Genomic DNA, 26,143 nt, shown 5'->3' with positions numbered 1-26,143 from the left:
TGTGAGGTCCCAAAGTGTCTACTTTGAAGGGGACTGAGGTGTCATCGAACTATGTGCAAAGTTTCTTGTATCTTCTTCAACAAATTTCTCTATTTTTCATATCACACTGCTGGATACTTTCTGGACAAACCACACACACACAATGAAATCTTGCTCAGCCATGAGAAAGAAGGAAATCATGCCATTTGTAACAACAATGATTGACCTTGAGGACATTATGCTGAGTGAAATAAACCAGACAGAGGAAGACAAATACCGCATCATATCACTTATATGTGGAATCTAAAGAACATGTCTAACTGATAGAGAGTAGAAAGGTGATTATCTGGCCCTGGCTTACAGGGGTGTGGGGGAATAGGAGAGAGATTGGTAAAAGGCTTTAAACTTTCAGCTATAAGATGAATAAGGTCTGAGTATCTATTGTAAAATGTGGTGACTATAGTTGATAACACTGTATTGTAAAATTGAAATTTGCTGTGAGAATAGAACTTAAATGTTCTCACCGCAAAAAAACAAAGATAAATATTTAAGGTAATGGATTATAACTAGATGGGAACAATCCTTTCACAAACATATATATGTAAAGCAAATCATTTAGTTGTGCACCTTAAATATCCTACAATTTTATATGTCAGTTATGCTGCAGTAAAGCTGAAATGAAAGAAGCCTTTGTTGTTTTAATGAATGAAATCTTGGGTGCTATTTGTTATCACAGTTTGACTTGCCTATCTTGACTGCTACACTGATCATATGTATTTATATTGGCAGTTAGGTTTAGACCTTATAATCCTGAGGTGGACCCATGCTTAGCTTCATTTTTTTTAATTTTTGTATTTATTTATATTTTTTTAGCTCTTTTAAAAAATTTTTTATTTAGTTATTTTTCAAGTACATTTTTTGTCTATTTCTCCCATCCCAGCCCCCCCACCCTGTCTCCCCCCTCTCTCCCATTCCCTTCCCCCAGTCCTCATCCCTGTGTCTTTCATACTTGTTCCTCAAAATCCCTCCCCCTTTTTCCCCTTAAATTCCCTTCTCTCTCCCCTCTGGTCGCTGCCCCCTTGTTCTCTATTTCAGTGTCTTTGTTTTTATTCTGCTCGCTTGTTTGTTTTATTGTTTAGCTTCCTGTCAAAGGTGAGATCATATGGTATTTGTCCTTCAATGCCTGGCCTGTTTCACTCAGCATAATGCTTTCCAGTTCCATCCATGTTGTTGCAAAGGGTAGGAGCTCCTTCTTCCTCTCTGCTGCATAGAATTCCATTGTGTAAATGTACCACAATTTTTTGATCCATTCACTTACTGATGGACACCTAGGTTGCTTCCAACTCTTGGCTATTGTAAATTGTGCTGCCATGAACATTGTGGTGCATAGGTTCTTTGAAATTGATGTTTTAGGATTCTTGGGGTATAATCCTAGCAGTGGAATTGCTGGGTCAAAAGGCAGGTCGATTTTTATTTTTCTGAGAAAATTCCGTACTGTTTTCCATAATGGTTGTACCAGTCTGCAATCCCACCAGCAGTGAACTAAGGTCCCCTTTTCCCCACAACCTCTCCAACATTTGTTGTTTGTTGCTTTCTTTATTATAGCCATCCTGACTGGTGTAAAGTGGTATCTCATTGTGGTTTTAATTTGCATCTCTCTGATAGCTAATGATATTGAGCATCTCTTCATGTGTCTCTGGATATTCTGTATGTCCTCTTTGGAGAAGTGTCTGTTCAAGTCCTTTTCCCATTTTTTAATTGGGTTAAATGTCTTCCTAGAGTGGAGTCGTGTAAGTTCTTTGTATATTTTGGAGATTAAACCTTTGTCTGAGGTATCATTGGCAAATATGTTTTCCCATACAGTTGGTTGTCTTTTTAATTTAATACTGTTTTCTTTAGCCATGCAGAAACTTTTTATTTTGATGAGATCCCATTTGTTTATTCTTTCCTTTATATTCCTTGCTCTAGGGGACATATCGGTAAAAATGTTGCTGCTTGGAATATCTGAGATTTTCTTGCCAATGTTCTCCTCTAGGACTTTAATGGTGTCATGGCTTATATTTAAGTCTTTTATCCACCTTGAATTTATTTTGGTGTATGGTGTAAGTTGGTGCTCAAGTTTCATTTTTTTGCACGTAGCTGTCCAGTTCTCCCAACACCATTTGCTGAAGAGGCTATCTTTACTCCATTTTATGTTACTGCCCCCTTTGTCAAATATTAATTTACTGTAGAGAGTTGGGTTGATTTCTGGGCTCTCTGTTGTGTTCCATTGGTCTATGTGCCTGTTTTTATGCCAGTACCAGGCTCTTTTGATTACAGAGGCTTTGTAATACAGTTTGATATCAGGTATTGTGATCCCTCCTACTTTGTTCTTCTTTCTCAAAAGAGCAGCTGCTATTCGGGCTTGTTGCTTAGCTTCATTTTTAAGAATTGTGTTCCAGGTGACTGTACATACCTTTAGAAACTCAAATAATTGGGGAATATTTTTCCCTACACATATGTTTACAAAGTGTTCCTTTAGCTGACTTCAGGCATGTGTATTCAGTAGCTCATATCACATTCAAATCAAGCATTCATACTTTCATTCTCACGATACTTGATTATCCTCATCCATATTTTACTGTTGGCCTGGAAAATATTAATTGCAACTTTAAGATACATCTGTTTTTAAAGTCTAAATTTTGCAATTGCATGATTGAGAAAGTTCAAAAGAAAAATATTCTGTCATTTTTCCTGCCATCTAAACTTATTTTTATTACCCTGGCTGGTGTGGCTTAATGAATTGAGCATAGAACCAAAGGGTCGCTGGTTTGATTCCCAGTCAGGGCACATGGCTGGGTTGCAGGAGAGGTCTCCCGTGGGGGTGGTGCATGGGGGCAGCCACACACTGATGTTTCTCTCCTTCTTCTCCTTCCCTTCCCCTCTCTCTAAAAATAAATGAATAAAATCTAAAAATCAACTTATTTCTATTTTTTATATTTCCTTCTATTCTTTGCACATAAAACTTTATATTACTTATCATTGTTTACATAGAACTTTGCATTTTCCTTCTATTCTATCAAAAGTTTTAGGGGTTTTATAGACTTCATAATGAAAATTTTAATTACTGCAAAATTTCCCATTGACATTGAACACCATCATTTATATCAAAAATTCCTTATCACGGAGATATTGGGTTGTTGCCATTTTTTAAAAGAAATACTGTTGGAATACATACTTTTAAACCAATGTGAATTATACTAGGATATATACATCTAATCAGCATTATTTTAGAATATAAATAGTTTCTAAGTCTAAACATATATTTCAACACAGGTGCTATTTATACAAACATTTCTGATACTTCTCTTTTAAAATTGTCTTTAGAACCAATTAATTAGCCACATATTAAAAAGTCATTTTATTTTATAACATGTCTTCGTTTGGACTCTAAACCATTCATTCATTCGGTTCATAATATTTTGGCTGTTTCCAAAAATCAATTGTAATCTCAAAACACCAAATTTTGCCTCCATTTAGACCATTTGGAAGACTGCCAAAGGCTTCAAAGGCAACTACAGAGGAATAAGTTCCAAAACTGTTCAGAGCACTGGGTAGTCACTGCTCCAACTGCGCAGCCTCTCGCAGTGAGGGCTCTGGAAGGGTAACACTCCGTTTTGTTTTGTGAGTTTGAGTAGGTTTGTGACTATAGTCATTGTCTTAACTCTAGAGTCACGATTTGCATAAAACTAATAGTTCCTTGAGGTCAGGGACCAATTCTTTCATTGGCGTCTGCACTTAGCCTGTACCGGTGTATATTTGTGATTGATTCTCTAGAAATGAATGCTGTGTTGAGAATACACTTCTTCCATTGACAAATACCTATCTTTAAATAAACTGTTTTTCAGGGGAAGGCCTGGACTCTCCAGCACTGGGGGACAACACTGTCGGCATCATGTGGGAATGGGTTAGAAATAAATGCATATCCCCTGACCCCATCCTGAACCAACTTAATCAGAAATTCTGGATTTGGGGCTCCAATCTGCATTTTAGCAAGCTCTCATGTGATTCTGACACATAATATATGATCAATAAATAGTAAAGTTTGCCTAAAGAAAAACTGAAAACAAAGTTCAGGAAGATGATATTATAATGAGAGAAAGTTGGTATTATAGGTCACAGTTACCAAAATTCAGTAAATGTTATCTGATACATATTATGGGCCAAACATTATGCCGTAACACTCGTTACACAAAAACAAAAAAAAAATCTTTATTTTCATGGAACTGATATTCTAGAAGAAATAAAGATGTGTAAAGAGTATAAAATGTGTAAATAACTATATTTTTTGTGATGCTTCAGTATAGAAGTGTATGCAAAATATGGGTGGTGATGCTGATTATTACCACTTACATAAACCACGTGTCATCTGTCAGGCAAAGTACAAGAGCTTTCCATCACAACGTATCATTCCTTTCGGTCTGCCTATAAGAAGGAATATAAAAGATTAAAAGGGGCTGCGTGGCTTGATTGGCCCCTCTGAGTCTGCAAATAATAAAAGCTTGGTGTCAAAGTTCACTATTTCTTGTTCAGAGCACTTAAACTATTCATGCGCTCTGATAGTTCACTTCAAAAATGGGTGTATGGCATCTATCTCACAACTGGTACACAGATTAAATAAAGTAATGTATGAAATTGCTCAGCTCAGTATATGTCCTCAATATTCAACAGATAGTGATTATTTCTTATTGCTGTTAACAGTAATGGTCATCATCCATGTTACTAGCATGATGGGTGCAATATAACACACAGGGTCTGGCAGAAGTGATGCCTCCTTGAGTGTGGTTGGTAGGGTTTGTGAATGTCTCACACAAGATGGACAGCAATTTGAACATTTCACCTAAAATGTCATATGGTGTGATATTGTTATGTTACATAATTACATGCTTATTATTTTGTAATAGAGAGGGTCGTTGTTTGTGCTGGACCCTGTCGGCTCTATGTAAGTTAAGGAGATGGACTCAAGCCAGACTTTCGGCTTTCAAGTGCAGGTTTGTCAACTTCTGTTCAACCATGGGCTTAGCCTCTGTACTTCAATTTCCTCATGTGAAATGTGGAGACAGTAGAGTTCTTACTCCACAAATTGATCGTGACTGACAAATGAATTAACACGTGTAAAACACTGAAAACATAGCCAGCCCTGGGGCAAACACTCAGTAAGTGCTAGCTATTACTGTCATTAATTTCTTTAGGATGTCCCATGGACTAACTACTCTGTGAGAGAGTTTAGCCTTTCTTTTTGGTATAGTGTGATTTTATGAAAGGGCTCATGTTTAGGAACAAGAATATCACCTTTCCTTAAATCTGTAGGGTTCAAAGCTCCACTAGCTAGTTGAGTAAAGGCCTTTCCATGATGCCTAAAAATAAGGGGGAAAGCTGATGTCAGGGTAAACCTTAAAAAGCCAAAGGGAGGAAAATTTTAAATCAAAGTGCTGGACATCCACTTTTATTTCATGGAAATCTATTATTTAAGCACATTTACTGATAACGATGCACACATGCTGTTTGTAGACATTACTTTTCTCCCTTGAAGTAATGGAGTGCAGATTTCCTACCTGTACCTGCAGTCTTTTTTCAAATTAATTCTGTGCCCCTCTCTATCATTGTGGAACAGAGATCTCACACATGACTTTTCTAAAGACTAGAAGACTAAAACACAGACCTGTTGCCTCAGAGGCTGAGAAGATGTTCGCAAATGTGAATAAGTAGTTAAAACACTACCAGATATACAGGAGGAGTCCTTGAACACAAATGCGACTGACATCAAAGAAATAATCAGCTTTGTAATTCTGCCTGGATGGCACATAGACGGGGCAGCACTGCAGAAGGATTCGGCTGCAACGGTGGAAGAAAATTTCAATAGATATGTTTCTATTAATTAGCCACAGGTACTCAAACTTCTGTGACCTACAATTTCAATATTGCTACTGTGATAGCTTCAGGCTTTGCTTCTAGGTTATGTTACAGGTGGTGGCACAGACTTTTAACAATTTAATTCTCTTTATTGGTAATGCTGCAGTTCACGTGATTACAGTCTACCAGGATGACTGTAGTTTCTCCAAGAATCAAGTGAATATTAGCTCCATTTACATCACTTCAAGTTCATGTTCAGTCTTTACCATGTGCGTGCTATGTTCAGTGAATATTTTAACTTAACATTAGGTCATCTACATGTTTCCACATACTACTTTTGACCACTTACTTTCCATGCATATTTAATTTTCTTGCTATTCTCCTGAAATCCCTCTGCTGGATTGTTTCTAGAATTTCATATTTACACACAGAGATTCAGGGAACATCTTAGTATAATTTTTTTTCTGATTTTATAAGATTGCCAAGGAGTTTGTTCTCCAAAGCAGAATAACCAAAGTAAGAATTTTTATAGTTATTGCTACATATTGAGGCCACACTCTAAAAATATCAAACTAATTTACAGTATCATCAACATGGCATATGTATACTTTCCTCCACAGTTTATACAATATTGGATTGTATTTTAATTTATGTATGTAATGGCTTTTCAAAATGCAAATAAGATAAAATAACATCTTAACAGTTTTAAGTATACAGTTTGCTGGTATTAAATATATCTATAATGTTGTGCAGTCATCAGAACCATCCATCTTCATAACTCTTTATATTCTAAAACTGAAACTCTATACCCATTACACAGTAACTTCTTGTTTTCCCCTCCCCAGCCCCTGGAAACCACCATTCTACTTTGAATCTCTATGATTTTTGACAAATCTAAGTACCTTATGTAAGTGGTATTTGTTTTTGTTGTTTTGTGACTGCCTTATCTCACTTAGCATAACACTCTCAGTGTTCACTCATGTTTTAGCATATGTTCATCCATGTTATAGCATATGTCAGAATTTCCTTTCTTTTTAGGCTGGATAATATTTATTGTATGTATGTATCAGATTTTGCTAATCCATCAGTGAACACTAGGATGAACAAATAGCTATTTGAACACATTTTAGCTATTGTGAATAGCTAGGATGAATACATTTTAGCTATTGTGAATAGAGTTGCTATAAATATGTGCATACAAATACTTCTTTGTGATCCTGCTTTTATTTATTTTGGGTCTATGCCCGGGTGAAATTGCCAGATCATATGGTAATTATATTTTTATTCTAATTTTTATTTTTAAAGTATATTTTATTGATTATACTATTACAGTTCATTTTTTTCTCCCCTTTATCCCCTTCCACCCTCCACCCTGCCTTCCTCCAACATTCTGTACTTATAGTTCATGTCATGGCTTATACATATATGTTCTTTGGCTTCTCCATTTCCTATACTGTTCTTAACTTCCCCCTATCTATTTTGTACCTACCAATTATGCTCCTTATTTCCTATACCTTTCTCCTCCATTATCCCTCTTCCCCTCCCCAGTGGTAACCCTCCATGTGCTCTTCATTTCTATGATTCTGTTCCTGTTCTAGTTGTTTGCTTAGTTTTTGTTTTTGTTTTTTAGGTTCAGTTGTTGATAGTTGTGAGTTTGTTGTTATTTTACTGTTCATAGTTTTTATCTTCTTCTTTTTCTAAGATAATTCCCTTTCACATTTCACAGAATAAGTGCTTGGTGGTGATGAAATTCTTTAACTTGACCTTATCTGGGAAGCACTTTATCTGCTCTTTCCTTCTAAATGACAGTTTTGTTGGGTAGAGTAATCTTGGATGTAGGTCCTTGCCTTTCATGACTTCAGATACTTCTTTCCAACCCCTTCTTGCCTGTAAGATTTCTTTTGAGAAATCAGCTTATATTCTTATGGGAATTCCTTTGTAGGTAACTGTCTTTTTTTTTCTTGCTGATTTTAAGATTCTCTCCTTAACTTTAATCGTGGGTAATTTAATTGTGATGTGCCTCGGTGTGTGCTTCCTTGGATCCACCTTCTTTGGGACTCTCTAAGTGTCCTGGACTTCCTTGAAGTCTATTTCCTTTGCCAGATTGGGGAAGTTTTCCTTCATTATTTCTTCAAAGAACTTTTCAATTTCTTGCTCCTCCTACTCTCTTTTAGGCACCTCTGTGGTTCAGATGTTGGAACATTTAAAGTTGTTCCACTTTAAATGTTGGTATTCAGGTATTCCTCAGCTTCTCATTTTTAAAATCCTTTCTTTATTCTTTTCCAGTTGGATGTTTATTTCTTCCTTTTGTTCCAAATCATTGATTTGAGCCCCGGTTTCCTTCCCTTCACTGTTGGTTCTTTGAATATTTTTCTTTATTTCACTTTGTATAGCTTTCATCTTCCTTTATTCCAATGATTTCTTTATTCCTTCCTTTATTCATTTCTTTCTTCATTCCTTCCAATGATTTTGTGACCAAACTCAATCATTTCTGTGAGCATCCTGATTACCACTGTTTTGAACTCTGCATCTGATAGGTTGTCCATCTCTTTGTCACTCAGTTCTTCTTCTGGAATTTTGATCTGTTCCTTCATTGGAGCCGTATTTCTTTTTCTCAATGCACCTGTTACATTTTACAGGATGGAGTCTCAGGTATTTGCCAGGCTGAGCAACATATTCAGGTACACTTGTGAATCAGTCTTGGTCAATGTTTCTTCTTCTTGGGTATCAGACTTACACACAGTTTGATTTTCTGGTAGTTCTAGGGGTTTTTTTTGTTTGTTTTGAAATTGGTCCTCATCCTTTTCTTTTGATTGTTCAAGGAAGTGAAGCATATCTCCCTATGCCTCCGTGTCTGTATTTTTATTTTTTGAGGAATCACCATATTGTTTTCCAAAGAGGCTGCATCATTTTACATTCCCACCAACAGCTAACAAGTGTTCTAATTTTTCCACATCTTTGCCAGCACTTATTTTCTGTTTTTTGATAGTAGACATCCTAATGGATAGGAGGTGGTATCTCATCATAGTTCTGATTAGCATTTCCCTAATAATTAATGATTTTCAGCATCTTTTCATGTATATATATTCTTTGTTGAAATGTTTATTCAAGTCCTTTGCTCATTTTGAGTTGGGCTGTCTGGTTTTTTATCACTCAGTTTCTTAAAAATTTGTTCTGGTTATTAATTCCTTATCTGAGTTATGATTTGCAAACATTCCCCCTTGTTCTGTCTGCTACCTTTTTACCTATTAATACTGTATTTTGATGCACAAATTTTCTAATCATATAAAGTTTAATTTGTCTACATTTTATTTTGTTGCCTGTGTCTTTGATGTCACATCCAAGGAATCATTTCTAAATTTAATGCCATGAAGTTTTCCCCTATGTTTTCTTCTAAAACTTTTGTTATTTTAGGTACTACATTTGTGTCTTTGATTAATTTTGAGTTCATTTTTTGTGTGCAATATTAGATAAGGGCCTAATTTTATTTCTTTTCATGTGGATATCTATTTTTCCCAGTACCATTTGTTGATAAGTCTGCTTGTTCTCCATTGAATGGTCTTCACAGTCTTATCAAAACCTATATATGTGAGGGTTTATTTCTGGGCTCTTTATTCTACCCATTGGTTGGTATGTTTACCCTTAAGCAAGTATAACACTACTTCTATTGCGGTAGCTTTGTAGTAAGTTATGAAATCAGGAAATGTGAGCTCTCCAACATTTTTCTTCCTCTTTAAAGATCGTTTTGGCTATTCAGGGCCTCTTAGGATGCCATATACATTTTAGGATTTGTAAAAAATTTCTACAAAAAGTGCCCTTTGGATTTTCTAAAAAGATTTTATTTATATTTTGAGAGAGGGTAAAGGAGTGATAAAGAGAGGGACAGAAACATCAATGCATGAGAGACACATCAACTGGTTGCCTCTTACTTGCCCCAAACTGAGGACCTCGGCCACAGCCCAGGCATATGCCCTGACTGGGAATCAAACCTGTGACCTTTTGGTTTACAGTCTGGTGCTCAATCCACTGAGCCACACCAGTAAGAGAGATGTCCATGGGATTTTGATAGGGAGTGCATTGAATTTGGGTCAATATTTGGGTAATATTGACATTTTAACAACATTAAGTCTTTTAATCCAGGAACATGAAATATGTTTTTATTTATTTATGTCTTCTTTAATTACTTTTAGTGATGTTTTGTACTTTTCACTGTACAAGTCTTTCACCTCCTTGCTCAAGTTATTTCCTAAATATTTTATTTTATATTTGGGGTGCTATTACAAATTGAATTATTTTGTAATGACCTTTACAAATGTTCTTTTTTTATGTATAAAAATACAATTTTTTTTTGCATGGGCTATATTTCCTGTTTCTTTGCTTAATTGATTTATTCATTCTAACAGTTTTTCTGTGAAATGGTAAGAGTTTATACATTAAGATCATATTACCTGTGAACACAGATAATTTTACTTCTTCCTTTCTCATTTAGTTGCCTTTCCTTCTCTCTCTTCTTTTTTTTTGTTTGTGTCTCATTTCTGTGGTTAGAATTTCCAGTTCTATGTTGAATACAAGTTGCAAAAGGGAGCATTATTGTCTTGTTCCGGATCTTAGAAGAAAAGTTGTTAGTTTTTTTAACATTGAGTGAAAGACTTAATGGGGGTTTTATATATGGGTTTAATTATGTTGAAGTAGTTTCCTTCTATTCCTACTTCATGGAGTGTTTTTATCTCAAAAGGGTCTTGAAATTTGTCACATGTTTTTCTTCATCAATTAAGATGATGAAATGGCTTTTTTCTTTTATTCTGTTAATGTGGTATATTACATTGGTTGATTTTTGTATGTTGAACCATCCTTGCATTCCAAGGGTAAATCTCACTTGCTCATGGCACATAATTATTTTAATATGCTCCTGAATTTTGTTTGCTAGTATTTTGTTGAGGATTTTTTCATAAATGTTCATAAGGTACATTGTCTGAAGTTTCTTTTTTGTGTGTTGTCTTTGTCTAGCTTTGGTATCAGGGTAATCCAAGCTTCATAAGATGAGTTAGAAAGGGCTTCATAAGATGAATTAGAAATAGTAAAAGTGTTACATGAAAAAAGGTTCTATGGTCAATTAAGATTGAGAAATGCTTAGTCAAACATGTTTTCTTAACTACATTACTTCTCAGAGACTACCGTAGGCTAATGTACTTCATGACCTCTTAAAATGGCAAAATAATGACCAGTGTTTCAGGACTTTATTTAATCATGGAATCCCCCCACCCCGCCCCATTAAGTTTCTTAGACCTAATATTCTGTGCAGCACACATTTAAGATGTAGTTCTATTGTTTTCCTTGATATTTAGTTGATGCTTTGCTTTAAAAATATTTTTCTCATATTAAGAAAGAAATCAATCATCCCCCCCTTTCCCCATAATTTTAATCATTCAAGTGCCTTTATTTTGTTTCCTTTCTGATAAAATGTGCTGTCTAGCTTGTTCAGGCACTTATAACAAATGTAGTATAGAGTGGATAGCTTATAAATGACAAAAATTAACTCATTTGCTTTTGTGTCGTTAATGATGGTATAAATGCCTGAGACAAATTTACTCTTGTTGGTGATGATGGTATAAAAGTCTAAAATGATTTAGATATTCTTAAGAGACTAGATCTAAAAAATTAATAAAGTCAATTGTAATTTTTCTAAGAGTTATTTTCAAACTGATTTGTAAATCAAACATACCCAAATAGAATAAGTGCTCTTTTTAACCTAACTAATAATAAAGAAGTTTTAAAAAAGCCCTCATGGAAAGAAAACTATGACTTCAAAAGCTCACAATTCTTACAACCATTCCCACCTCCAGACCTTTCTTTAGGAAATATTCAAGGCCTCATTGTTGTGAATAATTTTTACTTTAATCAGTGTATACACTCTGGTGAAAACCTACATATTCCTCAGTAGGAATACATAATTGCCCTCTTGTGGGATATTTAGCATATAAGCTGACACTCACTCCCCAGGGTTGTTTGAGCTTTGCAAATTTTGAAATGCTCAGAAATATAAAGGTGTAAAATATACCTTTTATAAAGAGCTAGTCAGAAGTGACTAGCATTAAGGGAGTTTAAGGTATGGTAATCAGGTGGGAAATTTTAAACTTACTTGTTTAAACATTGCACTTCTTTTATGTAGATAGAGAATATTCAGCTGACTTCAAATTATGTCACTTTACACAAGATACACAAAAAATTTAATGAAATTTGGAAAACTTATTTAAGACTCACATTTTATCTGTTTGCTTAATATTTGGGCATATCGTCTGGCAAGCACAGAATCCACAGGTTTTGTTTTCATACATCCTGTCATCGGGCCCATGGAAGCATTCTTTTTTAATGAAAAAATACCAGGATTTTCTCCTTAAAGAGAAATCTGAAACCTCAAAATTCTTACTTTCTTTATGGTAGAAGTTTTATTGGGATATAATTCACATACAAAAAAAATTACCCCTTTAACACTCACAATTTTGTGTTTTAAGTATATCATATCCATAGTGGTGCGACCACCAACAGTACCTAATTTTGGAATATTTTCATCAGAATAAAACCCCATACCTATTAGTATTCATCTCCCATTTACTGCCCCACCCCGACTAGTTCTAGGCAACTTAAAATTATCCTTATACCTCTATGGATCTGACTGTTTTGACATTTCATGTATGAAGGCATCTCATAATATGTGGTCCTTTGCGACTGGCTTCTTTCACTTAGGTAATGTTTTCAAGGTTTATCCATGTTGTTGCATGTGTAAGAATATCATTTCTTAATTTTTCTTGATTTTATTTATTTTTTAATTTTTTGCCAATTATCTCTTAATTCAATATTATTTTGTATTAGTTTCAGGTGTACAGCATAGTGGTTAGACAGTTATGTACTTTACAGAGTGTTCTTTCGTATATTTCCAGTACCCAAATGGTATACCATACATAGTTTTGCAATATTATTGACTAAATTCCCTTAATTTTACTTTATATCTCCATGACTATTTTGTAACTACCCATTTGTACTTCTTAATACTCTCACATTTTCTTTTTTCTTTTTATTTTTTTATTTAATTGTTGTTCAAGTACAGTTTTCTGTCTTTTACTCCCATCCCAGCCCACCCCCCAGTGCTCCCCACTTCCCTCCCATTTCTACCCCCCTTAGTTATTGTCCATGTGTCCTTTATACTTGTTTCTGTAAACCCTTCCCTTTTTTCCCCTGAAATCCCCTCCCCTCTCCCTGGTCCCTGTCAGCCTGTTCTGTATTTCAGTGTCTTTGGTTATATTTTGCTTGCTTGATTGTTTTGTTGTTTAGCTTCCTGTTAAAGGTGAGATCATCATATGGTATTTGTCTTTCAAATACTCTCACATTTTCACCCAGCCTTCTAACCCACCCTCTTCCCAACTGGCAGTTTCCAGTTTGTTCACTGTATCTATGAGTCTCTTTCTATTTTGTTTGTTTATTTATTTTGTTCTTTAAATTCCTCTCATATATAAGTGAAATCATATGGTAATTGTCTTTCTCTCTGACTTATCTCACTTAGCATAATGTCCTCTTGGTCCATCTATGTAATTGCAGATGATAAGATTTTATTATTTTTTATGGCAAAGTGTATTTCATTATCTATATGTATCGTGTCTTCTTTATTCAAATGTCTATTGAAGGACACTTAAATTGGTTCCATATTTTGGCTATTGTAAATAACCAAATGCTGTGAGGAACATATGGATGCATATATTTTCTCAATTTTGTGTTTTGAATTTCTTTGAATAGGATATTTATTTTGATTTTGATTTTTTAAATATATTTTATTGATTATGCTATTACAGTTGTCCCATTTCCCCCTTCATTCCCCTCCACCCTGCACACCCCCTCCCACCTACATTCCCCCCAACCTCATCCTCCCTTTAGTTCATGTCCATGTGTCATAAGTTCTTTAGCTTCTACATTTCCCATACTATTGTTGCCCTCCCCCTGTCTATTTTCCACCTACCATCTATTCTACTTATTCTCTGTAACTTTTCCCCCTCTCTCCTCCTCCCACTCCCCTGTTGCTAACCCTCCATGTGATCTCCATTTCTGTGGTTCTATACCTGTTTTGGTGTTTGCTTTGTTTGTTTCTGTTTTAGGTGTGGTTGTTAATAATTGTGAGTTTGCTGTCATTTTACTATACATGTTTTTTATCTTCTTTTTCTTAGATAAGTCCCTTTAACATTTCATATAATAAGGGCTTGGTGATGATGAACTCCTTGAACTTGACCTTATCTGAGAAGCACTTTATCTGCCCTTCCATTTTAAATGAAAGCTTTGCTGGATAGAGCAATCTTGGATGTAGGTCCTTGCATTTCATGACTTGGAATGCTTCTTTCCAGCCCCTTCTTGCCTGTAAGGTCTCTTTTGAGAAATCAGCTGACAGTCTGATGGGGACTCCTTTGTAGGTGACTGTCCCCTTAGCTCTTGCTGCTTCTAGGATTCTCTCCTTCATTTTAATCTTGGCTAATATAATTATGATGTGCCTTGGTGTGTTCCTCCTTGGGTCCAACTTCTATGGGACTCTCTGAGCTTCCTGGACTTCCCGGAAGTCTATTTCCTTTGCCAGATTGGGGGAGTTCTCCTTTATTATTTATTCAAATAACTTTTCCACTTGTTGCTCTTCCTTTTTCCCTTCTGGTACCCCTATAATTTGGATGTTGGAACATTTAAAGATGTCCTGGAGGTTCCTAAGCCTCTCCTCATTTTTTTGAATTTTTGTTTGTTCATTCTTTTCTGTTTGGTAATTTCTTCCTTCCTTCTGGTCCACTCCATTGATTTGAGTCCCAGTTTTCTTCCCATCAGTATTGGTTCCCTGTGCATTTTCCTTCATTTCACCTAGTGTAGCCTTCATTTCTTTATCTAATTTATGACCAAATTCAACCAATTCTGTGAGCATTCTGATCACCAGCACTTTGAACTGTGCACCTGATAGGTTGGCTATTTCTTGGTCAGTTAAAAGTATTGGCTCTGGGGCTTTGATCTGTTCTTCCGTTTGAACCATTTTTTTTGGTCTGGTCATGCCTGTTATGTAGTGAGGCAGGGAGCCTTGGTGTTCACCAGGGCAAGGCAACCCAGTCACTGGGTAGTGATGCTGTATGTGGTGGTGGGGTCAGAGAAGGAACAATGGTGCTTGCTTCACTCTCTCTTGGATTTCAGTTCCTTCTGCCACTTCCCACAAGCAAATGGGGCCCTTCTGGTGCTGGTTCCCAGGTGGGTAGGCTTGTGTACATTGTAGAACCCTGTGGGTCTCTCCAACAAACTTCCCTGCGAAGCTGGGAGTCTCTCCTGGCACCTCAACTCCCACGAGTTTTTTCAATTGGTGCTTTTAGGCTTTATGTCCCAGCACTGGGGCCCTGGGTTGCAAGGTCTGTCTTGCTGCCCATTTTTGCCTTGTTTATCTGCATGCAAATGTGTGACCACAGTCAGCCAGCTGCCTTGTGCACCTCACTGGGTCTGCTCATTGCCACCCCACACCTGGGTCTGCCAACCATTGCTTTTTTCTGCCGGGCCCCTCTCCACGGGCCGCTGACTCCGCCCCTCTTACCAGTCTGGATGAATGGTAGTCGGACTTCCATCCAGTTCAATTTTCTGTCAGTTCTGGGTGCTTATTTGTTTCTAAATTTTTGTTGTCCTGAATTTTGGTTGTGCGAGGAGGTACAGTATGTCTACCTATGTGTCCATCTTGGCTGAAGGACATTATTTCTTTATAGCTGATTAACGTTCCTTATATGGATGTACCACATTTTGTTTACCCATTCATCAGTTGATGAAGGGTTGTTTTGACCTTTTGAGTATTGTGAATACTCAACATATATGAACATGAACATATATGTGCAAATTTCTATATGAACGTATATTTTCATTTATCTTGAGTAGGTGCCTAGGTGTAGAATTACTGGATTATATGATAACTAGATGTTTAACTTTTTAAGGAACTGTAAATTTAGTTTTCAAAGTTATTACACATTTTACATTCCCACTAATAATGTGCAAGTGTTCGAATTTCTCGATATCCTTGCCAATACTTTTTATCTGTCTTTTTAATGATAGCCATCCTAATGGGTGTGAAGTGACATTTCACTGTGGTTTTGATTTGCATTTCTCTTATGGAGAAAACCTATTCAAATTCTTTCCCCATTATTGAATTAAGAGCTCTTAGATAGAAGTGCTCTATCAGATACATGATTTTTAAATCTTTCCATTTTGTGGACTGCCTTTTCACTTCTCAATGATATATTTTGAAATACAAAAGTTTACAATAATGATAGTTCAATTTATTCAATTTTTCTGTTGTTGAATTTATTTTTTGGTATTGTATCTAAGAAGGATTTTCTTTACTCAAGGTTGTGACATTTGATAGCTTAACTCTTATGTTTAGGTCTGTGATTCATTTGAATTAATTTTTGTAGATTTTTAATATAGGGGTACACCTTTATTCTTTTGCGTGAGACTGGTTGACTCCAGATATTGTTGAAAATGTTTTTCTATTTCTATTAAATAGTGTTGGCACCCTTGTTAGAATGAATGATTGTTCTTATAAAGGTTTATTTCTGGACCCAATTCTACTGTCAATGTATATTTCATACTAATACCACACTTTGTGGATTACCATAGATTTGTAGTAAGTTTTGATATTTGGAAATAGGAGACTGCCCACTTTGTTTTATTGGTTTTTGGATGTTAAATCAACTTTGTACTTCTAGGGTAAATCTAACTCGTCCTGGGATATATAATCCTTTTCATATGTTCATATGTTGGTATCAGGTTCCTTGTATTTTGTTGAGGATTTTTTGCATTCATATTCATAAGAGACATTGGTCTATAGTTTTGATGTGACGTCTCTTGGTTTTGACATCAGTAATAGTGACCTTACAGAATGAGTTGGAAGTGTTGCCTCATCTTGTATTTTATGGAAGAGTTTGTAAAGAATTGGTGTTAATTTTTAAGTGTATTTATTTTGACTATTATGGTTTTCTTTGTAATTTGCCCTTTGCTATTGTTCAATTGCAGATGGGTCAGGAAGATGATATTCATGCTGATCATTCTCTGTGGGGCAATTGACAGTGAAAGTACAGGACTCCAAATAAAACGACTAACTCCTTATTCTGTCTACTTCTAGTAAACAGGGCTACATACTCTACCACTGGGGGACATGCTTAGTTACACAAATTATAAGGCTTTTACATCTTGAATGCAGACCCATAGTTGGAAAATGCCTTTCAGTGCCATTTTCTTCACTGGAGCCATGCGTGCATGCCCAGCTGGCTCACTGCCCCCTCTTTGGTAACACTTAGCTGTAAATTGTTAGTACAGATTTGTTTAGAAATATTATTTAAAGAGCCTATTCAGAAGAGGTCCAGAAGTGTTATATGGACCTCTTCTTGAATAAGAGAGTCTGAGAACAAGGAGAGTTTGTTGAATCTCAGACATCATGTAAGGTAATATGAATAATAAATATTTAGATTATCTCCCTACCTGTTTCAAAGTACTTCTGGTCATTAATCACTCTACCATTTTAGTGGGAAAAATTAGCACTGAATAAATAATAATAATAACTGATGTTTACCAAATAATTACTGTGTGAAAGCCCTGTTTTAAGTCCTTTGCATATTCTGTCTCTTTTATTCCTCATAGCAATCCAATGAAGTCAATACTGATACTATTTTCCACTTTCCAGATGTGGCAACTCAGAAACAGAGAGGTCATTGAAGTTGCTTGGTATCAGGCAGGTGGAGAATGGCAGAGCCAGGAACTGATCTAGGCTGTGTGACTCCGTAGCCCATCCTGAAGCCGAAGTCAGAGCAGATCAGGCATATTCCACAGAAGGGATTCCGACTCAGGGTCTCTGTGTTATGAGCCTCGAATTTATTAGTGATTTGTCTTTCTCTTGATAAGGAATAACGTATTCAGTCAACATTTGAGAAATATTAATAATGGAGTTCTCAGATGCAACTAAGGACTTGAGCCTACACATACTTAATAGAAATAATGTAATGAACAAGTTAATAAAATAAATATTTGACATTTATTGAGTGCTTACTATGTTCCAAAGTAAGTGATTTACTTGTAAAAATTAAATGTATAAAGTAACTCTATGAAATAGGTATTATTATTATCACCTTTATTTCTAAATGAAACCACTACAGCAAATATATTGAACTCTCCCAAGGTCAATTAGCAATAAGTGGCAGAGCCCAGATTTGAACCCAGAAAGTTTTGCTCCTGAGCCTGTTATTATTTATTGTTATGCAATTTTTCTAAGTAAGTAAACAGTCACTTTACATATGGTCACAGAAATACAGTCCCACCAAGAGCGCAATGATAATGAGTTATTGTGTTTATGCATGTGGAGGTTGGAGTCAGTTTGATAGGAGAGAAATATATTGTGGCTGAAAGGAGGAAATGGGCTTTTCTGTAAATATGAGACAATCGGGAACAAATATGAAAAATTATTCAATTTTTAATTTTTATTTATTGATTTTTTTAGAGAGGGGGAGATAAATATCTATTTGTTGTTCCACTTATTTATGCATTTATTGGTTGATTCTTATATGAGCCCTGACTGGGGATTAAACCCACAATCTTGGTGTATCAAGACAACACTCTAACCAACTGACCTACCCTGCCATTGCCAAGAAAAATTAATTTTAAAAGGGAGGCCCTTAGCTTGTGCTTTGACAGAGGTGGGAAGAGATGACATGATGAAGTGTGTACTCAGATGCTGTGCCGGCTTGGTCCTGAGGGAGTGTGGTCCAGCAGGGTGGAAAGGGACTGTTTGAAAGAGCCATTTTAGAAAATATGTTTGATAAACTCAATTAGCACATAGAGGTTGAATCAACAGATTAATATAAACTTCATTTACAAATGTTGCTAGTAATGTCAGAAGCATCTGGAAATTAGCAGGAAAAAGCTGACCCATTGGGGTAATATTTCTCCTGTAGAGCCAGAATGTAATAGTTTTCTTTTTTTTAAATAGCAGTACAGTTAGGTACTTGGGTTTATTTCACCACTTTCCTTCATGGGAACACAAACATTTCCTATTGTTCTACAGTTTTCTGCATAGTGTTCTACCACCAATCAAGGCTACATATTCAGACCTCCGTGTTTGAGTGGGAAAAGAGTAGCCCCAGAGCCAGTCAGTGACCAGAGAGCTGGGTGTATCTGGACCAGTTTTTTTCCAGATGTGTGTGTCTGCAGCCATGATGGACTTCAGAGCTCCCTTTATCTCCTGGAACCCACATGTTCACCTCTTGTTCACAAGGCACTCTTAACATTCTTCCAAGGTTGAGGCAGTCGGCAACTTTGAAGAATCATCCAGTTATCAAAATTAATTTTCTATAATGTTTTCTATGAGATAATTATTAAACTGACGTTTCTAAGTTATTTTCTCACAGAGACACACTATGTTTACATCAAAAGCAAATAAGACAATATTGCCCACTTGTCCTATTCCTCATATACAAACAAAAATCAGTGAAAATCAAGTGTCAAATACAGACTTAAAACAATATTTGTGGTTTGTTTCTACCTCTAAGGTAACCTGGTGGTTTATTTTCTCAAGTCCTCACACAGGTGTTCAGGAATACCAGGATGGTGTGCCAAAAATCCCAACAGCCTGTATTACAGTGGAAGATGCAGAAATGATGTCACGAATGGCTTCTCGTGGGAGCAGAATTGTCATCCAGCTGAAGATGGGAGCAAAGAATTATGCAGATGCTGATTCCTTCAACACTGTAGCAGAGATCATTGGTAGCAAGTATCCAGAGCAGGTGAGTGAAATGGGTTGCCTGGGAATAGGGAGTTGTGTTCAAGAGATAACATGAGTCTGCAGAGATGGTCCTTGTAGATTCATTAACTGCACATGCTTCATATATATGTTTATGTGTGTGTGTATTTTTTTCCATCAAAAGTTTTACTACATTGACTGAAGAAAAGAAGGACTAATTGAAGGGTAAAATAGCATACACATGTGGAAATCCAACCTCTGTATAGCTGAGAGCAATATTTGTATGTAATTATTGTATTTATTCCATTTGGAACCAGCTTGACATTTAAGATCATATCAATAGCTAGCAGTTCTTGTGCTTATTATGTGAATTATCTTATTTCATCCTTTCAAAGCTCAGTGAGGTAGGACTAATTTTTTTTTCATTTTATAGGTAAGGAAACTAACACAGAGAGAAACACGTATTTAAGGTCCATACTAGTAAGTGCCTAGTAAGGACTTTCACCCAGAACCATATGAATTTTAAACCGAGCTTTAAACTATAGTTTATGTGCAATATCCAGAGTTTTTAAGTTAAGTTTGAAAATTAAATAGTCCTAGGGGAAGGTCTGCCACAAGTTTGCCTGGTGGCAAACACAAGGCCCAGGGGCCAAATCCGGCCCTCCACCTTGTTTTGTCTGGCCCAGCACCTTGTTTCTACCTGGCAACAGTGCCGAGCTCCTTGCCCCTCGTTAAGGAGTAGTTACGTTTACACAGTCCTAGAATTACATTCGGTCCTTTGAAGGCAACTGTGGGCTGATGTGGCCCCCAGTGAAAATGAGTTTGACACCCCTGGCTCTAGACTGTATACTAGCTGCAGATTAAATAACTTTGGTAAGTAACTCACTCTCTGAGTCTTAGAGAATATATCTGTAAAGAAAGGGATGGACTATATGACTAAGGATTATTGTGAAGGCTGGATCAGATCATTTAAATCAAATATCCTAGTACAGTGTTTAACACATCCCAGGCGCTCACTGAATGGGAGTTTACTTCAGAAGGCGTGAAGTGTACAACAAACTGTTCTTATAAGGTTTCTGGATCAAATTTACTTTATTGGTAGTTATTAAAATTCTGAAAATACCTTCATATTATTTTAAGCTTCTTATATAAAATAGCTTCTTTTAATAAATGAAAAATAAAGTTGTTCAGGAATTTCAGACATGTATTTTGTTTAAGGAGACCCATTGGATGAAGGAAAAGGGGAGTAGTGATGGGGAAACAACCCTTTGCACATCTCGTGACTCAGGATCTCTCACATTTTTGTTTTGGATTCAGGATTCTTTTCTTCTTTCCCAAATTACCTGCTTCCTGGACTTAGGCATGAATCAATCCGTCCTGGGGTTGTAGCCACAGGGATAATAGAAAAGCAGGATCTTAGTAGGCCCTTCAGGAGTCAGATGGCTATAACAAAATTTTGTTTCAAATATTGAGAAAACAGAGATCCAAGATGGTGGCAGACTAGGTGTCACCTCTTCCCAGGACCAAACTGAAATTACAACTAAAATATACAACAATCAACCTGAATACCCAACTGAATACCAGCTGAATAGAAATCTTATAAATGAGGATTTATAGAGGAAGCCACATTGGGACTGGTAGGAAGAATGTAGACATGAAAAGGGCTGGTCCCACTCCCACAGGCAGCAGCTGAGATTTTGGAAGAATGTCTCAGCTGCCAAGGCTCCCCCTGAGGAGCTGGGGTCTGAACCCCAAGCCAAGATCCCCAGCCCAGAGCACCAGAGACAGGAAGAGGTACACACATAGTCTCTGGCTGTGATAATCAGCAGGGATTCTTTCTGTCTGCCAGGGAGAAAGAGGAAACTTCTAGAGACACAGGCATCATCTTAAAGGGCCAACACACAGAGTTTTGTTTGTATCCACTCACCCTGTGCCATGGTGGAGAAAGGGTGGAGCAGAATGGAGCAGCATGAGGAGAACTGGGCTTTGTGGCTCTGGGGAGAGAGCCGAGGGGACAGCTGCTGGGACCCCTGTGCTGAGTCACTGTCCCACGCCATAGACATCACCTTTCTTAGGGAGATCATGCTCCTCCTCCTGGCATCAGCCTGGGGGAATACAATACGCATACCTTCTGGACTCTGTCTCCCCTCTCCCTGTGGAGCTCGTGCCCTGGGCCAGGGTGTAGAGGTCTAGGCAGAAAGTGTCAATGACTGAGTGGTGTGGCTTTGGGGCTGCGACCATTCCTCCACTTTCCCATGAACCTGACTGGCACTTCCTTCTCAGTGGAGTTCCTCTAGCCCCACCCTGCATGCTCCAGGTGGCCCTACCCTCTCAACTAGCTGTGGGCCTGCCTTGCTGAGGTCTGGGCAAAATCCCAGACAGACTGAGTTGTATGGCTGTGGGATGTGGGCCTCCCCTCCAATGTCCTCCCAAGACTGACTGGCACCTCTGTCTCAAAGGATATCCACCAGCCCCACTGTTTTCACTCCCAGCAGCCCTACTCTGTTGAGCTAGGGCTCCTGGCAAAATCTTGGACCACTGAGTTGTGTGGCTCTAGAACAAGTGCCACTTATTCATCACATGCCTGGTCAATACAGAGCCATCTGTCTGGACTGTCTGGATTTAATAAATTCTCCTGGTCTCACCATCATGACTCCTTGAGACCCTGCCCCACCACGAAGGTCTGCAGTCAACCAGCAGGTGGCAGCTTGATTTGGTGTACCCTAGGGCATTTGCTGAGTGGCATTAGACCAAACACTGGCACTGACTTTGAACCTGTATCAGCTGGTAAACACCACTTTTCCCTACCTGGTGACTCACTGAGAATCTACATCATGCAATGAGAGTACCATCAGAGGCTCTTTCAGTGACTGATCCTATCAGGTAGCTGCTAGGTAGAGGCAGGCAGAAGAGATCTCAGTGTGCCATGGGACTTTTGCTGACGTGCCTGGGCTTAATGCTGGTAAAAGCCAGGCCTGGTGCACAGCTTGGTGCTTCCTGCACACACCCAGGCTCAGCAGAGGCAGCTATAATCTGTGGATCTCTCTGTAGCTCCAAACAGGTTGCTCAGTGCTAGTCACCACCAGCATCTGACATTGGCCAGCACCAGAGGCCCTCCCAGGAGGCCACAGAACCAACACACCCAGTGATGTGCTTCAGAAAACATCAAAGTAGGATCCAATTAGCTTCACAAGCAGCATATCCAAAGGGAGATCTCAGCAGGCACCAGACCCTGCTGAGGTGAATTCTGCTTTGTGTGGTCAGCACCTACACTGCAGCTCATACATTTTAGTTGGGGTCAGTCCTCACAGTCAGCCAGCCTGAGGGTCGACCCCACACACAAACAGGCTAATAGCAATTAAGACTCAGTTATAACAGAAGAGCTCACATAATGCACACAAGGGACATTCCCGGAACTCCCAATTCAGGTGATCGAGAAAATTGTGCCACTTGGTCCCCACAGGCCACCTACTACATCAGGCCACCCTACAAAGAGTCATATGAAATCTACCCAATGCATAGACACAACTACACAAAGAGGCAGCCAAAATGAAGAGACAAAGAAACATGCCCCAAATGAAAGAACAGGAGAAGTCTCCAGAAAAAGAGCTAAATTAAATGGAGGCATGAAATTTACCAGATATAATATTTGATACCAGAAGATACCAGATATAAGTATCTTCTGTGGCCATAATAGTATGAAACTAGAAATCAATCACAGAAGAAAACTGAAAAACACAAAACATTAAAACTAAATAGCATGTTACTAAATAATGAATGGGTTAAGAAAGAGATCAAGAGAGAAATCAAAAGCTACCTGGAAACAAATGAAAATAGGAACACAACCCAAAATCTAGTGGGCCCAGGGACAGCAGTCCTAACAGGGAAACTCATAGCATTATAAGCCTACCACAAGAAACAAGAAAAATCTCACATAAACAATCTAACTCTACACCTCAAGGAACTAGTGAAAGAAGAATAAACAAAGCCCAAAATGAGTAGAAGGAAGGCAATAATGATGATCAGAACAGAAATAAATGAAACAAAGTTGAAAAAATAATAGAAAAGATCAATGAAATCAAGAGCTGATTCTTTGAAAAGATAAGCAAGATCAATAAAATTTTAACCAGACTCATTAACAAAAAGAAAGAGAAAACCCAAATAAGTAGAATCAGAAATGAAAGAGGAGGAGTAACAGCTGATTCCACAGAAATAAAAGGGGTTGTAAGAAAACATTAGGAACAACTATATGCCAACAAATTGGACAATCTGGATCTAATGGATAAATTCCTACAAACATACAATCTTTCTAAACTAAATCAGAATGAATCAGAAAGTCTGAATATACCAATTACAACTAATGAAATTGATGCAATAATAATAATAATAATAATAATAATAATAATAAAACCTCCCCATAAGCTAAAGTCCTAGACCAGATGGCTTCACAGTTGAATTTTACCAAGCATTCAAAGAAGAACTCACACCTATTCTTTTCAAACTATTTCAAAAAATTTAAGAGGAGGCAATCCGTACAAACTTTACTTTACAAGGCCAGTATTATTCTAATTCCAAAATCAGGTAAAGAAACTATGAAAAACAAAAATTATAGACCAATATTCCTGATAAACATAGATGCTAAAATCATCAAAAAATATTAGCAAACCAGACCCAGCAATACATTAAAAAGATTGTACACCATGATCAAGGGGGCTTTATTCTGGTGATGCAAGGTTGGTATAATACATGCAAATCAATAAATGTGATATACCACATAAACCAAATGAAAATAAAAATCATATGATCAAAAGCCTTTGATGAAATCCAGCACCCATTTATGATGCAAATTCTCAGCAAAGTGGGATTAGAGGGAGCATACCTAAACATAATAAGTGCCATATATGACAAACCCACAGCCAACATCATACTCAATGGGCAAAAACTCAAAGCATTTTTCTTAAGATTGGGAACAAGATAGGGATGTCTGCTTTCACCACTTTCAACATAGTATTTGAAGGCCTAGCCAAAGCAATTAGACAATAAGAAGAAATAAAAGGCCTTCAAATTGAAAAGGAAAACTGTCATTATTTGCAAATGATATGATACTGTATGTAGACAACCCTAAACATTCCACCAAAAAACTGCATGAACTGATAAATTCATTCAATAACATAGCAGGATACAAAAATAAATATCAAGACATCAGTTGCATTTTCATTCACCAATAATGAACTATCAGAAAGGAATACAGAAAACAATCCATTTACAACTGCATAAAAATAATACCTCAGAATAAATTTAACCAAGGAGGTCCTGCATTGAAGAAAGACATTGAGGAAGATACAGATAAGTGGAAGCATGTAAGTGTTCATGAATGGGAAGAGGTAACATCATTAAAGCATCCATACCACCTCCCAGCACAGTCAGAAACCTCAAATTGTGTTTCATTCTCTCCTCTTTATCACTGTCCTATAGCCAGTGCTAAATATTATTTAACCCACTTTCAGCATATTTTAAAATAATCAGTTACTGCTTTGCCTTTTCTGTCATTATTGTCTCAGTTCTAACCCTTTCTATTTCCCTACTGATGGTTTTCTTCTGATCTCTCCCTCACTTCTGTATTTTTGCAGGACAGCTCAGGGTTTTCTGCTATGACACTGATCTGCACAGTGTTTCCCTGCTGTCAGGTCCCCTCTTCTGTTCCCTGTAGGACAAAGGTTATGATAAAGATAAAGTTGGAATGTGTAATCAGAGTGAGCAAAAGAGACAATGAGGGAGGGGAGTTTGGAAGGGGTAAGTAGGAGGCAATTATAGTTAAGAGGAAATTTTTATAGTAGCACTCATAATTGAGCAGCAAATGAGAATGGAGAAAGAGGGAAAGGAAATAATATATGACAGAGATTCAAATGCCAACTAAAAACGATATTATTTCATTGGCCAACAAAGGAGTTCAACCCTCCTAGATTCTGGCATACTTTTCTAAAATCATCCAACTGTACTTTGAATTATCAGTAATGCTGGCATAAACATTGGTCTTGATAGTTTAGCTTGACTAACTTATCTCTGACACATCCTAGCTACCTTACTTCATGTTACACTAAATAATAGTGCTAAATAATGTTGAGCAGATGAGTTGCAATGGAAATCATCTCTCAGAAACAAGGAGTTGTATAGAATTATCATTATTCTGTCTGCAGGTTGAACCTTCTGGGTGACGTGAAGGTGTCAACAGTCGTGCAGTGGCTGGCAGACACTATTCATTGCCAATACCCAGGACAAGCCATCACATGTCATTGTTCATGCACAACACTTTAATGAAAGGAAACCAATTAGCACATAAAGAATTCTTTTGATTTGGCCTAAGGACCACAGAAAAGGTGTGGCGAATTTCAGCTCTGGAAAGATATATATGTGACTGATGAAGCATTAACACATTTCAAAACCCTATTGCATAATCAAGCCAGAAGCCTGGGCTGAATTAACCACAGGTTTTTTAAA

The 26,143-nt window shown here is 37.1% G+C and overlaps 1 protein-coding gene across 3 annotated transcripts in view; it reads left to right on the top strand.

Moving 5' to 3' along the window:
* Nucleotides 1-26,143, top strand: part of CPQ (carboxypeptidase Q) — a 438,881-nt gene that overhangs the window by 171,470 nt on the left and 241,268 nt on the right. For all 3 annotated transcript variants that reach the window (XM_053661098.1, XM_037131100.2, XM_053661099.1), the window contains exon 4: nt 19,481-19,688. In XM_053661098.1, the coding sequence (XP_053517073.1) occupies nt 19,481-19,688 (208 nt within the window). The remainder of the gene's footprint in view (nt 1-19,480; nt 19,689-26,143) is intronic.

This window comes from Artibeus jamaicensis, unplaced genomic scaffold, assembly GCF_021234435.1.
Source record: "Artibeus jamaicensis isolate MK-2021 breed Jamaican fruit bat unplaced genomic scaffold, CSHL_Jam_final scaffold_916, whole genome shotgun sequence".
Taxonomy (NCBI): domain Eukaryota; kingdom Metazoa; phylum Chordata; class Mammalia; order Chiroptera; family Phyllostomidae; genus Artibeus; species Artibeus jamaicensis.
The sequence above is the reverse complement of the archived record's forward strand: the minus strand, read 5'-3'. Positions and strand labels throughout refer to the sequence as shown.